General features: G+C 40.1%; 1 protein-coding gene across 13 annotated transcripts in view; it reads right to left on the reverse strand.

The window, feature by feature from the left end:
• Nucleotides 1–13,731, reverse strand: part of DMD (dystrophin) — a 3,066,377-nt gene that overhangs the window by 2,356,778 nt on the left and 695,868 nt on the right. For 12 of the 13 annotated variants that reach the window (XM_068268325.1, XM_068268327.1, XM_068268324.1 and 9 more), the window contains exons 4-5: nucleotides 12,372–12,449; nucleotides 120–212 (exon numbers count right to left, since the gene is read on the reverse strand). In XM_068268325.1, the coding sequence (XP_068124426.1) occupies nucleotides 120–212; nucleotides 12,372–12,449 (171 nt within the window). Of the gene's footprint in view, nucleotides 1–119; nucleotides 213–8,988; nucleotides 9,068–12,371; nucleotides 12,450–13,731 lie in introns of those variants that run through there. The other variant, XM_068268328.1, reaches the window with a different exon arrangement.

Below are 13,731 nucleotides of genomic sequence, written 5' to 3' on the forward strand. Positions count from 1 at the left end.
AATAAACTTAACTCTATGACACTCCATTCAACATTTAGCTATTATATTTACAATCCATTCAAAGTGCTTTAGAAAGGCATCAGGTGCAACATACAAATGCCTGTAGACTAATAGCTCACCTGCCAATGGAGGATAATGCTCCAAATCAATCCAAGGGTCAGCTTATGATTGCCATCTACTATGTCCGCACTGCCAATATTCACCAAATCGATCTATTTTTAACAGAAAAAAATACACATCCACGATTCAATCTCATTTTTAATTAGTACAGAAAAAAAAAAAAAAAAAAAAAATATATATATATATATATATATATATATATATATACATATATATATTTTTTTTTACAGCATATAGATCAGGCTTTCTCAACCAGGGCTCCCTGGAACCCCAGGGTTCCTTGAGGACTCTGCAGGGGTTCCTTGGCATTTTACCCCATCGTGGCGGAAGTATAATAGAGCACACTATAATAGGTGGTACTGTAACAAGAAGCACTAAATTGGGGGGTCAGGAGACAGTATAATGAGTGGCAGAGTAATAGGAGATAGTGAAATTAGCAGCCTAACCTATTTAAAGACCATGCCTCCTGAAAAATAAATGTAGGGGTTCCTCAAGACCAAAAAATTGTTTGCATGGGGTTCCTTGAGATCCAAAAGTTATTTACAGGGTTCCTCCAAGGTAAAAAGGTTGAGAAAGGCTGATATAGATATATAGATAGATATCACATGCACAACTTCAGGACTTCACTAGAGCTGTCCCCATCCTGTGGAACGCTCTCCCACTGCCCATCCGCTTGCCCCCTCCTTCCACACCTTCAAACAATCCCTCAAAACTCACCTTTACAAGAAGGCCCACCCCACCCCAACAATGCCCAAACATTCTCTCTGCCAAGAACCTCTCAATGCAGCTCCCCCCCTATTGTGTCACTGCCCCCACCCTTTAGATTGTAAGCATTTGGTGGGGCCCTCTTTCCTTGTGTATCATACTTGATTGTGCAATTTACCCACAGAATGACGGGAACTTGTATTACTGGGACTACTACTCCAGTATATGATCTGGTATAGTGTATCCTATTGCTCATTGCCTGTATTGTGTTTTCTGTCACCCACCATTATCATTGTCTGTAACCTTCTTTATTATACAGTGCTGCATTATATGTTGGTACTATATAAATCCAATAAATAATAATAATAATAACAATCATATCCCTTCAACAGAGGATCAGAAGATACCAGGAAAAAGCTTTGCAAACTATAGGAGGGAGCATAAATGGCACTACAATCACCTTCTAGTGCTTCATGGAGTCACATGGCCCTGATAATTAGGGCAATGTCCAGACAGCAAGTGATCTGGCAAGAAGATTCTGGCAGTGTACTTAGAGATATATTTCAGTTACTGCTGAAGTTGAGGACTTGGTGAGGTGCTTATAGTTGAGTTTTTGGAGTCTCATTAACATGTTGACACTTTAACCACTTGATGACCCACCCTTTACCCCCCCCCTTAAGGACCAGCGCTGTTTTTACTGATCTGTGCTGGGTGGGCTCTGCAGCCCCCAGCACAGATCAGGTAGCAGGCAGAGAGATCAGATTGCCCCCCTTTTTTCCCCCCTATGGGGATGATGTGCTGGGGGGGTCTGATCTCTTCTGCCTGCTGGGTGATGTGGGGGGGCACCTCAAAGCCCCCCTCCGCGGCGAAATTCCCCCCTCCCTCTCCTACCTGCTGCCCCCCCCCGCCGATCGAGGCTGCACAGGACGCTATCCGTCCTGTGCAGCCAGTGACAGGATGTCCCCTGTCACATGGAGGCGATCCCCGGCCGCTGATTGGCCGGGGATCGCCGATCTGCCTTACGGCGCTGCTGCGCAGCAGCGCCGTACAAATGTAAACAAAGCGGATTATTTCCGCTTGTGTTTACATTTAGCCTGCGAGCCGCCATCGCCGGCCCGCAGGCTATTCACGGAGCCCCCCGCCGTGAATTGACAGGAAGCAGCCGCTCGCGCGAGCGGCTGCTTCCTGATTAATTAGCCTGCAGCTGGCGACGCAGTACTGCGTCGCTGGTCCTGCAGCTGCCACTTTGCCGACGCACGGTATAAGCGTGCGGTCGGCAAGTGGTTAAGCTATGTACTCCTTATGGATAAATCCTTCCTGAGAACTTTGGATGGTAGTTCATCATCCAACTGTCTACAGATGACCGGCTTAGCTATCTAACAAGCAACTTCATCTGTCTTATTGGGGGAAGAGGTGCATTAGACGCCCCACTGCAAGTTACGGGTGGATATTCATTGGTGTAGCTGAAAGGGAACCTGCCAACCTTAGGGACACCTGTACCCACACAAGATTTTTGCCTAAAATGATCATAAGTGATTGATACTATCCCAGACCTTTTTATTTATCAAATTTAAGACTAAAAAAGCAAAGATTTACGTATGATCTGTGCTATGGAGACTAACATTTTGACCCTAAAAACAGTAGAAAGTAATATTAGTAAAAAAAAATGGGCTGGTTCACACTGCACAAGCTTTTTACGCACTAGTGATTTTAAAACCTCTTGCTAGTACAATGCTGTGGGAGATTGTTTTTATAAAATCACATCACTCCATTGAGAACACACACATAGCATTCCTTTACCAAGAGCTTTTAAAATTACAATTGCTTAGACAAAAAAACTCTTGCAGCGTGAACAAGCCTTAACTCTAAATTTACATCTTGATCAGTTTTGTTTGGAGAAAGCAACCAATATGTCTTCAACACTTAGCCTGAATTATGACACATTGTAGACAATCCATACTGATCCAGGCAGGTTGACCCTCACAATAACTAAGTCAGTAATGGCACATGGTAATATGTGTGCCAGGACTGCTGTTATTTTTACAATCGTTTATGATATATATATATATATATATATATATATATATATATATATATATATATATATATATATATATATATATATATATACACACACTATCACCAAGTGCCATTAGTTGAACAGGCATACACTCCCGATACAGCAGATACTCTGCTCTAGCTCTAAGGCGCCTGGTAAAAAAAAGGGAACCAGAGATGTCCTCTAGTACAGTTAGAGTATAGATAAAATTACAGATATTATACTACTAATTTACAATAGTAAGAAAAACAGTAATTTAATCTTTACCAGTATTTTACTATGACCTAACCCTTCTTTCACACAGAAGCCTCCCTCTGCCAATGCTTAACACTAAGACCTCCCCGTTGGTGCCTAACCATAACCCCATCTGTGGTGTCCAACTTTAACACACACACACACACTTCCGATGCCTAGCCATTTCAATCCTTGCAATGCCTAACCTTAACCTCTAAGGGCCCCCCACCCACTCCTACATTTAAGACATCTACCTCCTACTGCTAACCCACAATATTTTCGTCTACATGGGTGACAAAGTTAAAAGCTGTGAATAGTGCCTGTAATGGTAAATAGTGGCAATAAAAGGCTATATACTAGCTATAATAGCTGTCCCAGAGCCAACTATTTTGTGGGTGCCTGTGGGCACCCAAATTACCACTTAAAGCCACTATTTGCAGATTTTAATATTAACAAAGATCTAACTGCATGTCATTGATGAGAACATAAAACTAGTGGCACTATTTTTAACAGCATGCCTCAGGTGCCTTTTTACCTGCTTCAATAATGTCGATTTTGTTTATCTGAGCCCGCCTATAACATTGGGGAAATGCTTTATACAGGCAAATGAATAGACTATATGTCCCCCTTCCCAATTATTTTTATTTTTTGTCTATCAGGACCCTGCACACAGTCATGTAGAAATACTCTCCTTAAAGATTTTCCCATAGGATATTTATTTTAATGGAGTACTTTATATTAATAATGGGTTTAATTATTTACATTGTTATTATTTCTTACGAAGCACCTTTAACTGTTGTAATATACAATGAACTCACAGAAAACAAAAGGTTTGTCTCTTTGTTAAGAATTCTTTTACAGCTGTCCTCAACGATGAGATGGAGGAAGATTGCAAAGATGTGGAGTCCGTTTGGGTAAATATTCATGGTGGAAATAAAAGTTGCCAATTGCTTATTGGGGTATGCTACAGGCCACTTCTTATTAATGAAGCTGCAAAACTGCGATTACTACAGCAGAATGAAAAAGCTACAAGTAAAAATGAGGTCATAGTTATGGGCGACTTCAACTTCCCAGACATTGACTGGAGTATTGAGACTACCCATTCTGGTAAAAGCAGCAGATTTCTGGCAGCACTACAGGACAATTACTTGACTCAAATGGTAACGGAACCAACTAGGGGGAATGCGTTACTGGATCTGATCATTTCTAATAGACCAGATAATGTATCAAATGAGCAGGTTCAAGAATATTTGGGAAATAGTGATCACAACATGATAACGTTTGATCTGGCGACTGATAGGCCACAGGGCAGCGGGACCACCAAAACTATAAATTTTAGAAAAGCAAAGTTCAACCAACTTAGGCAGGCACTATGTTTGGTGAACTGGGATAATGTACTACAAGGGGAGGACACTGAAGGGAAATGGCAAGCTTTTAAACTTATTCTCAATCAATATTGTATTATGTATATCCCATATGGAAACAAAATGCCTAGGAATAAAAAAAGGCCTCTATAGATGAATAGAAAGGTTAGAGATAAAATGAAGAGGAAAAAGAATGCCTATAAGGTTCTAAAACAGGAGGGGACCGAGGCTGCACTAAGCAATTATAATGAGTGAAATAAAAACTGTAAAAAATAAATTAGGCTGGCAAAGATCGAAGCTAAAAATCAAATTGCTAGGGATATCAAATCTAACCCCAAAAATTTGTACAAGTACATAAACTCTAAAAAAAGAAAGGTTGACCGTATAGGACTCCTAAAGGATGAGGGTGGGAACTCAACAGGGGATGACCAAGGTAAGGCAGAGGTATTAAATGCTTTCTTTGCTTCTGTCTTTACAAAGGAAACAGCACTGTTGAAAATTACAGATGCAGAAGAGTCTCAATCTTCCAACTGTAATATTAAATACTTAACGCAGGAAGAAGTGAAGACAAGACTAAATAAATAAAAAATAGACAAGGCACCTGGCCCAGATGGCATTCATCCTCGGATCCTATGGGGATTAAGTTCAGTTATAGATAAACCTCTTTATCTTATCTTTTGTGACTCTCTTTCAACTGGCAGAGTCCCAGTACATTGGCATACAGCCCACGTTTTCTCATTATTTAAAAAGGGCAAAAATTGGGCAGTGTAATGGTTAAGGGCTCTGCCTCTGACACAGGAGACCTAGGTTCAAATCTCGGCTCTGCCTGTTCAGTAAGCCAGCACCTATTTCAGTAAGGAGTTTCTTGGGCAAGTCTCCTTAACACTGCTACTGCCTACTGAGTGCGCTCTAGTGGCTGCCTCGCAAATGCTTTGAGTCCATCAGGAGAAAGGCGCTATACAAATACTGATATTATTATTAATATTATTATTATTAAAAAATCAGATCCAGGAAATTATAGACCTGTAAGCTTAACATCAGTTGTATGCAAACTATTTGAGGGGTTACTAAGAGATACTATACATGACTTCATAGTAGAAAATAATCTTATTTCTCAGCATCAACATGGGTTTACAAGACAGGTCCTGTTTGACTAACATGCGCAGCTTTTATGAGGTAGTGAATGCTAATATGGATATTGGCAATGCTGTGGATGTGATATACTTGGACTTTGCAAAGGCCTTTGACACTGTTCCACACAAAAGTCTGGTGCAAAAGTTGAGGATGCAAGGACTGGGGAAGAGTCTGTGTGCATGGATAGGGAACTGGCTAATGGACAGAAAACAAAGAGTTGTGGTCAATGGATCATACTCAAAATGGGATACTGTTAGCAGTGGGGTCCCACAGGGGTCTGTACTGGGTTCAGTGCTCTTCATTTTATTTATTAATGACCTAGTAGATGCAGTAGTGAGCAATGTTGCTATTTTTGCAGATGATACAAAATTGTGCAGAATCATCAACTCTCAGGAAGATAGTGTCATATTGCAACAGGATCTGGATAGGATGGCTATATGGGCACATAAATGGCAGATGAAATTCAATGTTGACAAAGTCATGCATTTTGGTCATACCAATGGTCCAGCACCATACAAAATAAATGGGATACAGTTGGGGACATCACACTTGGAGAAGGACTTAGGAGTACTCATCGACAACAAGTTAAAGGGACTCCGAGCTCACAAAAAAAGGAAAGTTGTACTCACCAGGGGCTTTCTCCAGCCCAGTGCTGGTCGGGAGGTCCCACGCCGGCGTCCTGGCTCCTCTCCTTCTCCCCGCTCCGGTATGGCTGACAGGCCGCAGCCCGGGCGACACTCGGTAGAGTGTCGGGCTGCAGCTTCCGCGTATGACGCGGATTACGTCACACGCCGGCCGCCTCGCGTCATCACGGCAGCCGGCGTGAAAGTACTGCGCATGCGCGCTTTAATCGCGCATGCGCAGTACTTTCACGCCGGCCGCCGTGATGACGCGAGGCGGCCGCCGTGTGACGTAATCCGCGTCATACGCGGAAGCTGCAGCCCGACACTCTACCGAGTGTCGCCCGGGCTGCAGCCTGTCAGCCATACCGGAGCGGGGAGAAGGAGAGGAGCCAGGACGCCGGCGTGGGACCTCCCGACCAGCACTGGGCTGGAGAAAGCCCCTGGTGAGTACAACTTTCCTTTTTTTTGTGAGCTCGGAGTCCCTTTAAATAATCGTACTCAATGCCAAGCCGCTGCAGCTAAAGCTAACAACATTTTGGGATGCATTAAAAGGGAAATAAAAACTCGAGATGCTAGCATAATATTGCCTCTGTTTAACTCTCTAGTAAGGCCACATCTGGAATATGGAATTCAGTTCTGGGCACCACATTACAAAAAAGATATTGCAGTTTTAGAGCAGGTGCAGAGACGAGCAACAAAATTGATACGTGGGATGGAAGGTCTCACTTACCAAGAAAGGTTAGATAAACTTGGTTTATTTAGTCTGGAGAAAAGACGCCTTAGAGGGGATCTAATTAACATGTATAAATACATCAGAGGGCAATATAATAGCTTGGCGGATGAGCTTTTTGTCCCTAGGCCTTCTCAGAGGACTAGAGGACATGATCTGCGCATGGAGGAAAAACTTTTTTGTCAATTTATTTAGGAAAGGGTTCTTTACAGTAAGAGCGATTAACATGTGGAATGCATTGCCACAGGAAGTAGTTATGGCAAACTCTATACCTGCATTTAAAGGGGGGGGGGGGGCTTAGATGCTTTCCTTGTGTTGAAAGACATCTATGGCTACAATTACTAGGTAATGCCCAATGATGTTGATCCAGGGATGTTATCTGATTGCCATCTGGAGTTGGGAAGGAATTTTTTTCCCTTTTGGGGCTAATTGGACCATGCCTTGTAAGGGTTTTTCGCCTTCCTCTGGATCAACAGGGATATGTGAGGGAGTAGGCTGGTGTTGTACTTTGTTCTCTGGTTGAACTCGATGGACGTATTATGTCTTTTTTCAACCAAAATAACTATTTAACTATGTACAGTCCAGCAAATTATATTTTAAACATGTTATAGCAATCAGGCAACCTTCACATATGTTTTACTTCTGATTCCATTAAATTAACAATAGCAGTTCACATATTTAACGGCTGACTTCAACTTCTGCCTGCTAACAGTTATACGAATGAAAAAGCTCTAAATTCAAGCTTATCCAAGGCTTTAAAAAAATAAAAATAAATAAAGGGAACCTAAACATATATCTGTATAAAATGTGTTTGCTGGCCTTCTTCGTTGATAGGCAGTAAACATTTTTTTTTCTATTTGTAACTTTTTGACATGATAATCTAGGTCAGTTTAGCACTTCATAAAGTCGCAAAGATTTATGAATACATTTCATGCAATGCAAGCACTAAATATGTCTTTTACAGACTGATAAATCAATATACAGTATAGTAGAGACACATCTAAAGTAGTGTCCTAGTACAGTAATCATGTATTACAATATGTCAAGAAGTTGCACGTCTATCTTTCATGTGCTTGGCAACTGCGGAGCAAAATTCTTTCACAAATGATGTCATTCATTTGAATTTATCCTTGAAGTGAATGTTAGTGGAATTCAGAAAACCGGAAAGGCTGCACAGCAAGGTTATTTACCTTTTCTGAAGTCTGCAGTACAATCACACTGTTGACTTATTTGTACTGTTAGTTATATACTATTATATTAGACACCAAATGGATATTAAATGCAATACCTCTTTTGACCTATATTGAATGTTAATATTGTAGAGCCACCAAGGACATCTTCCACATAAATGTAATAGAACATGTATTTTATACAGAGCAACGACACGGTACACTAGAGATTTATTTATGCTTATTTGTGTATCTTAATAATGAATTAATCTTTATATATCTGATATCAGAACTTGCTACTTATTTATAAGGATAGACATAGGTTTAGGTCAGCTAAGAATAGTTCTCTGTGTTACTCTTTATGATGCCTTTTAATTTACTTAAATTGACTCTAAAGCTAAGAACAAATTATGCTATAATGAATTGTATGTATAGTACGGATAATGAATAGAACATAAGTATTAAAAAAAAGTGTGTCATGTTTTTATTTTCAGGTATATAGTTTTTTTCTGATACCATTGCATCATTCTATAATCTTTGCAATTTACAAACCACACTGTATTTTAAACTATGAAACAGAGCAGGGCTAATGACCCTTTCAGCTTCCCTGCAGTAAAAATATTATCTGAAGTTGTCTTTCACTGTTTCTTTGAAGTATATATTGCCTCAGAAAACCGCACTGTAGCTGACGCAAGTTGGGTCGGAGAGCTCATAGAAGCTCTTTTGCATACATAACAAGTGAAGTGCCTTAAAGAGGCACTACAGCAAAACATTGTAACATTTAAAATATGTGCAAACATATAAAAATAAGATGTACATTTTTTCCAGAGTAAAATGAGCCATAAATTACTTGTCTCCTATGTTGCTGTCACTATCAGTAAGTAATAGAAATCTGACAGAAGTGACAGGTATTGAACTAGTCCATCTCTTCATAGGGGATTCTCAGCAAGGCTTTTATTCTTTATAAAGATATTCCCTAAATTCTCAGGGATATATTTGTTTTCAAAAGCACTTAGTGAATGGCAGTTGCTCTGTCCAACTGCCAAAAAACTGTGTAGAAAGCAGGGAAGCTGGCCAGCATCATTGTTTAACCACTTCACCACTGAGGGGTTTTACCCCCTGAGCACCAGAGCAATTTTCACCTTTCAGCGCTCCTTCCATTCATTCGTCTATAACTTTATTATTACTTATCGCAATGAAATGAACTATATCTTGTTTTTTTCGCCACCAATTAGGCTTTCTTTAGGTGGGACATTATGCCAAGAATTATTTTTTTCTAAATGTGTTTTAATGGGAAAATAGGAAAAATGTGGGGAAAAAAATAATTATTTTTCAGTTTTCGGCCATTATAGTTTTTAAATAATGCATGCTACTGTAATTAAAACCCATGAAACGTATTTGCCCTTTTGTCCCGGTTATAAAACCATTTAAATTATGTCCCTATCACAATGTTTGGCGCCAATATTTTATTTGGAAATAAAGGTGCATTTTTTTCAGTTTTGCGTCCATCCCTAATTACAAGCCCATAGTTTATAAAGTAACAGTGTTATACCCTCTTGACATAAATATTTAAAAAGTTCAGTCCCTAAGGTAACTATTTATGTATTTTTTTTAATTGTAAATTTTTTAATTTTTTTTTAATTACAAAAAAAATAAAAATGGGGAGTGTGGGAGGTAATGAGTTAATTTTATGTGTAAAAGTCATTTATTTGTATGTGAAAAATGTGTAGGGTGTAGTTTACTATTTGGCCACAAGATGGCCACAGTAACTTTTTGTTGTAATGCGACCTCCAAGCTTCCTTCCGGAAGCTCGGAGGAAGAATAAGGAGGCTGGACACGTGAGGTTTTTTTCACAATGATCGCGCTGCCCATAGGAGAGCAGCTGATCATTGCGGGGCTTAGATCAACGAACGGGAATGGATTTTCCCGTTCATTGATCTCTGGGCGAGCGGGCGGCGGCGTGTTTACTAGCGGCGGGCGGCGTGTTTACGAGCGGGAGCGCGGGCAGCGTCGGGAACGCGGAAAGTACGTCTTTCTCCGTCCCTGGTTTTTAAAGGATGGAAAAAGGGGCGGAGAAATACGTACGCGCGGGGGTAAAGTGGTTAAATCCTTTTTAGGGAATATCTTTATACAGAATAATTAGCCTTGCTGAGAATCCCCTATGAAGAGATGGACTAGTACAAAAACTGTCACTTCTGTGAGATTTCTACTACCTACTGTAAGTGACAGCAACATAGGAGACAAGTAATTTATGGCTCATTTTACTCTGGAGAAAATGTACTTCTTATTTGTATACCATATGTTTGCACATATTTTAAATTTTACAGTGTTTCGCTGTAGTGCCCCTTTAACTCTTTCTGTACTGGACACAATATGAGACTAATGTTCTATTACTTAGCTGTACTACACATACAATGCATTATTTCATAAGTTTATTTTCACTTTAGATTCCCTATAAACGGACCAAAATAATCAGTAATTGTTTGAGCCCATATGCAATTAACTTTTTTTCCTAGTTTATATTTTTCAACGTTGTCAACAAAGTGCCTTTTAAACCACCACCGAGCAAGAAAATACCGAAAATAATAATGATAGTACTTTATTTTACCTAATTCTTGATACTTTTTCACCTTATTTTTGGTACTTTTTTAAAATTATCTCTGAGGAGAAAACTCAAGAGGAAAAGATAATTGAATAAAGGCCATTTTATCTCCTGTCCGGCTGAACAATATTCCATGTTAACTGGAAAAAGGTAATTTAAACCCTCTTCTAGTTGATGTTGCTAGCCTTCTTTAAAAACAGAAATTCCCAGTCTCAAGAAAAGTAAACACTATTTCCCTTTAATTCAGCTTCACATAACTTTATCCGGCCTGAATTCATGGCTACTTTTTCACATTCATAATGGATGCTTCCATTAGGATGTGATGAACAAAAATGTCTCAGGCAGTATTTGCATCAAAAGATATAAATATACAAATTGTCTGTAATAAAGGTTCCTATATGATTGGTGGAGATTAGCTAATCTGAAAGATTATCTGGAAATAGAGAATATAGTTTGTAATATCAGCAAGTGTAGGCTTCTGCTTTTTAGATAGTCCCACCACATGAAGTAAACTAGTAAGAGGTCCATACGATTCACAGAGCTAAAAACTTTCACTGGTATTCATGGCAGTTCTCCTTTGTCTCAAATTAATCTAAGTTGCTACAAAACCAGGTTCAGGTAAGGGCAGCAGCAAAGGTTTATACTCCATACACACTTGTTTGATTACATTGCAGTGCATTATTCTCTGATTGCACCCCAAAGTTGCTGAAGGGTCACACATCGCACCTTGAGGTGAGGCATACAGTACAATTTAAGAATGCCTTACTTCCCATATAAAAGTGCACATGGTACCGTTAATACACTGCATACAGTGTGTTGTGGCATTGGGACCTGCCCAAACGCACCGTGAACAATGTGGTAGCCCTTGTATGATGCAACGTAATGGGCAAAGTGTGAAAGGATCCTCAGCATTTTTAACTGAACACCAGCAGCCAATCACAAGTTTGATGAATTTTACCTCCTGCCTTGAAAAAAATGTTGATATAAGGTTGCAGAGCTGTTCTAAAACAGTGATAGCTCCATTTCTGTTCTCTGGATTAATAACAAAAAGGCTCATAGGCCTCAATTCACTAAGCTTATCTCCTGTCTTTAATAACTCTTCTAGAGTTGTTACCATGGTGATAAGGCATGTAGTATTCAGGAAACATTTTACCTCAGGCAAACCTAAAGTTAACTCTTCTGTCCTTAAGTTAACTCTTTAATCCTTAAAATAACTCCAGAGTTAAATACAGGCTGTTCATTAACTGCATGTGAAAATAACTACAGAGGAGGTAACTTAACTACAGAGGAGGTAACTTAACTACAGAGGAGGTAAATTAACTACAGAAGAGGTAGCGTAAGGAATGAAGAGATAAGATAACTCTCTTACTAGTGGAGGTAAGTTTTCTCTTGCCTTATTATCTCCAGCATGATCTTAGTGAATTGAGGCCAATGTGTTTTAAAAACAAAACTGCAGGAAAAATTTGTAAAGAAGTGCTGCTTTCACTTTCTAATAATATACTTAAAAAATAAGATTTATAGGATAAATTAAAAAAAAAATAGGAAAAGTGAATTTTTAAGCTAATTAATAAAACTATTAAAAGCTTGCTTTTGGGATATTAACACTAACTTTAGGTTTAACAAATACTTACATTATTTTTTTGTAAAATCTGAAGTGCGTTGTTGACATTGTTGAAAGCATGAACCCTGGTGGAGCCTTTTTCCTTTACCTATAAAGAGAGAAAAATAAATGATTGTTTTTCATTTAGGAATGCTACGTGAGCAATCTTACTTCAATATGATTATCTTGGCAAACTGTGAGCCAAAGTGTATTTATCAATTTTAACTGACTATAAGAAGGTTAATTTAAGAAGGTTAATTTAAGTCCATGGTCTGGGAGTCCCCTTGCCAAGGAGTCTTTGCTGCCCCTCTCTTAAAGAACCCCCCAAAATTTTAGTAAAATGTAGTAAAATATCTTATTATTATGTATATCACAGCAATCTGTCATGTAACTGCACACAAATTAAATCCTATTGTAACTTTAGAATAGAAAAATCATTGGCACCATTGAATTTAAAGGAAGTGAGTAAAAACAAAACAAAAAAAACACATACTCACCTAAGGAGAGGGAAGGCTCTCGGTCCTATAGAGCCTTCCCACTCCCAGAGGCGGGACAAGGTCCTCCAGCACCCAAGGCTGAGACACCAAAGTGCGCCCCTCCATCCCTCCCACCCCAGCCGTCACACACTCATTGCTATTACACTAAGAGGTGCCACAGGGCCCACAACCTCCCCAATACCTTAATATCTAGTTATCTGGCTTGCAGTCACTGCTATGTATCCCCTTTTCTTATTTCTTTGTGCATCAAACACAATTAGGAATGACAGCTGAATGAATTGTGCGCCCCCTCCTGACAGCTGAATGAATTGTGCGCCCCCTCCTACACTGCGCCCTGAGGCTGGAGCCTCTCCAGCCTATGCCTCGGCCCGGCCCTGCCCACTCCTCTCACATTCTCCACATTCTAAAGCTGGCTTCCTCATTAGATGGTTCAGAGACTGCTTTCTGCCACTTCAGGAGGCTTCAGAAGTCTTTGAGAGCCTGTTACCATCCTCGGTATCCTGCTTCCCATCCTTGGCGTCCTGTCCTTACACGCGCGCCCTGTCTTTTATGTATTTCAACAACTTCAGGGTGTACGCGTGCACGCGCGCATGCGGAAATAAGTACGCGTCTAAAGCGCATGCGCGTATACGTGTTGAGGTGTAATCTGGCGCCCGATTCAAAATCTGTATTTAAGGTCCCTGGTTGCAACCACTCAGTGCTGTTGCTTCATTACAGCTAGTTGGTATTCGCCTCGCCTGTATTACTTGTTATTTGATTCTCCGGTACCTGACCTCGGCTTGTTCCTGTTTACTCTCTCTGTCTGCTGCCCGCCCCGACCTGTGCCTGATTATCCGTTTACGCCTCTCTGCCGCCTGCCTCGATCTGTGCCTGTTTCCTCGACTACACTTCCAG

The sequence above is a fragment of the Hyperolius riggenbachi genome, chromosome 2 (genome assembly GCF_040937935.1).
Source record: "Hyperolius riggenbachi isolate aHypRig1 chromosome 2, aHypRig1.pri, whole genome shotgun sequence".
NCBI classification, from domain to species: Eukaryota; Metazoa; Chordata; class Amphibia; order Anura; family Hyperoliidae; genus Hyperolius; species Hyperolius riggenbachi.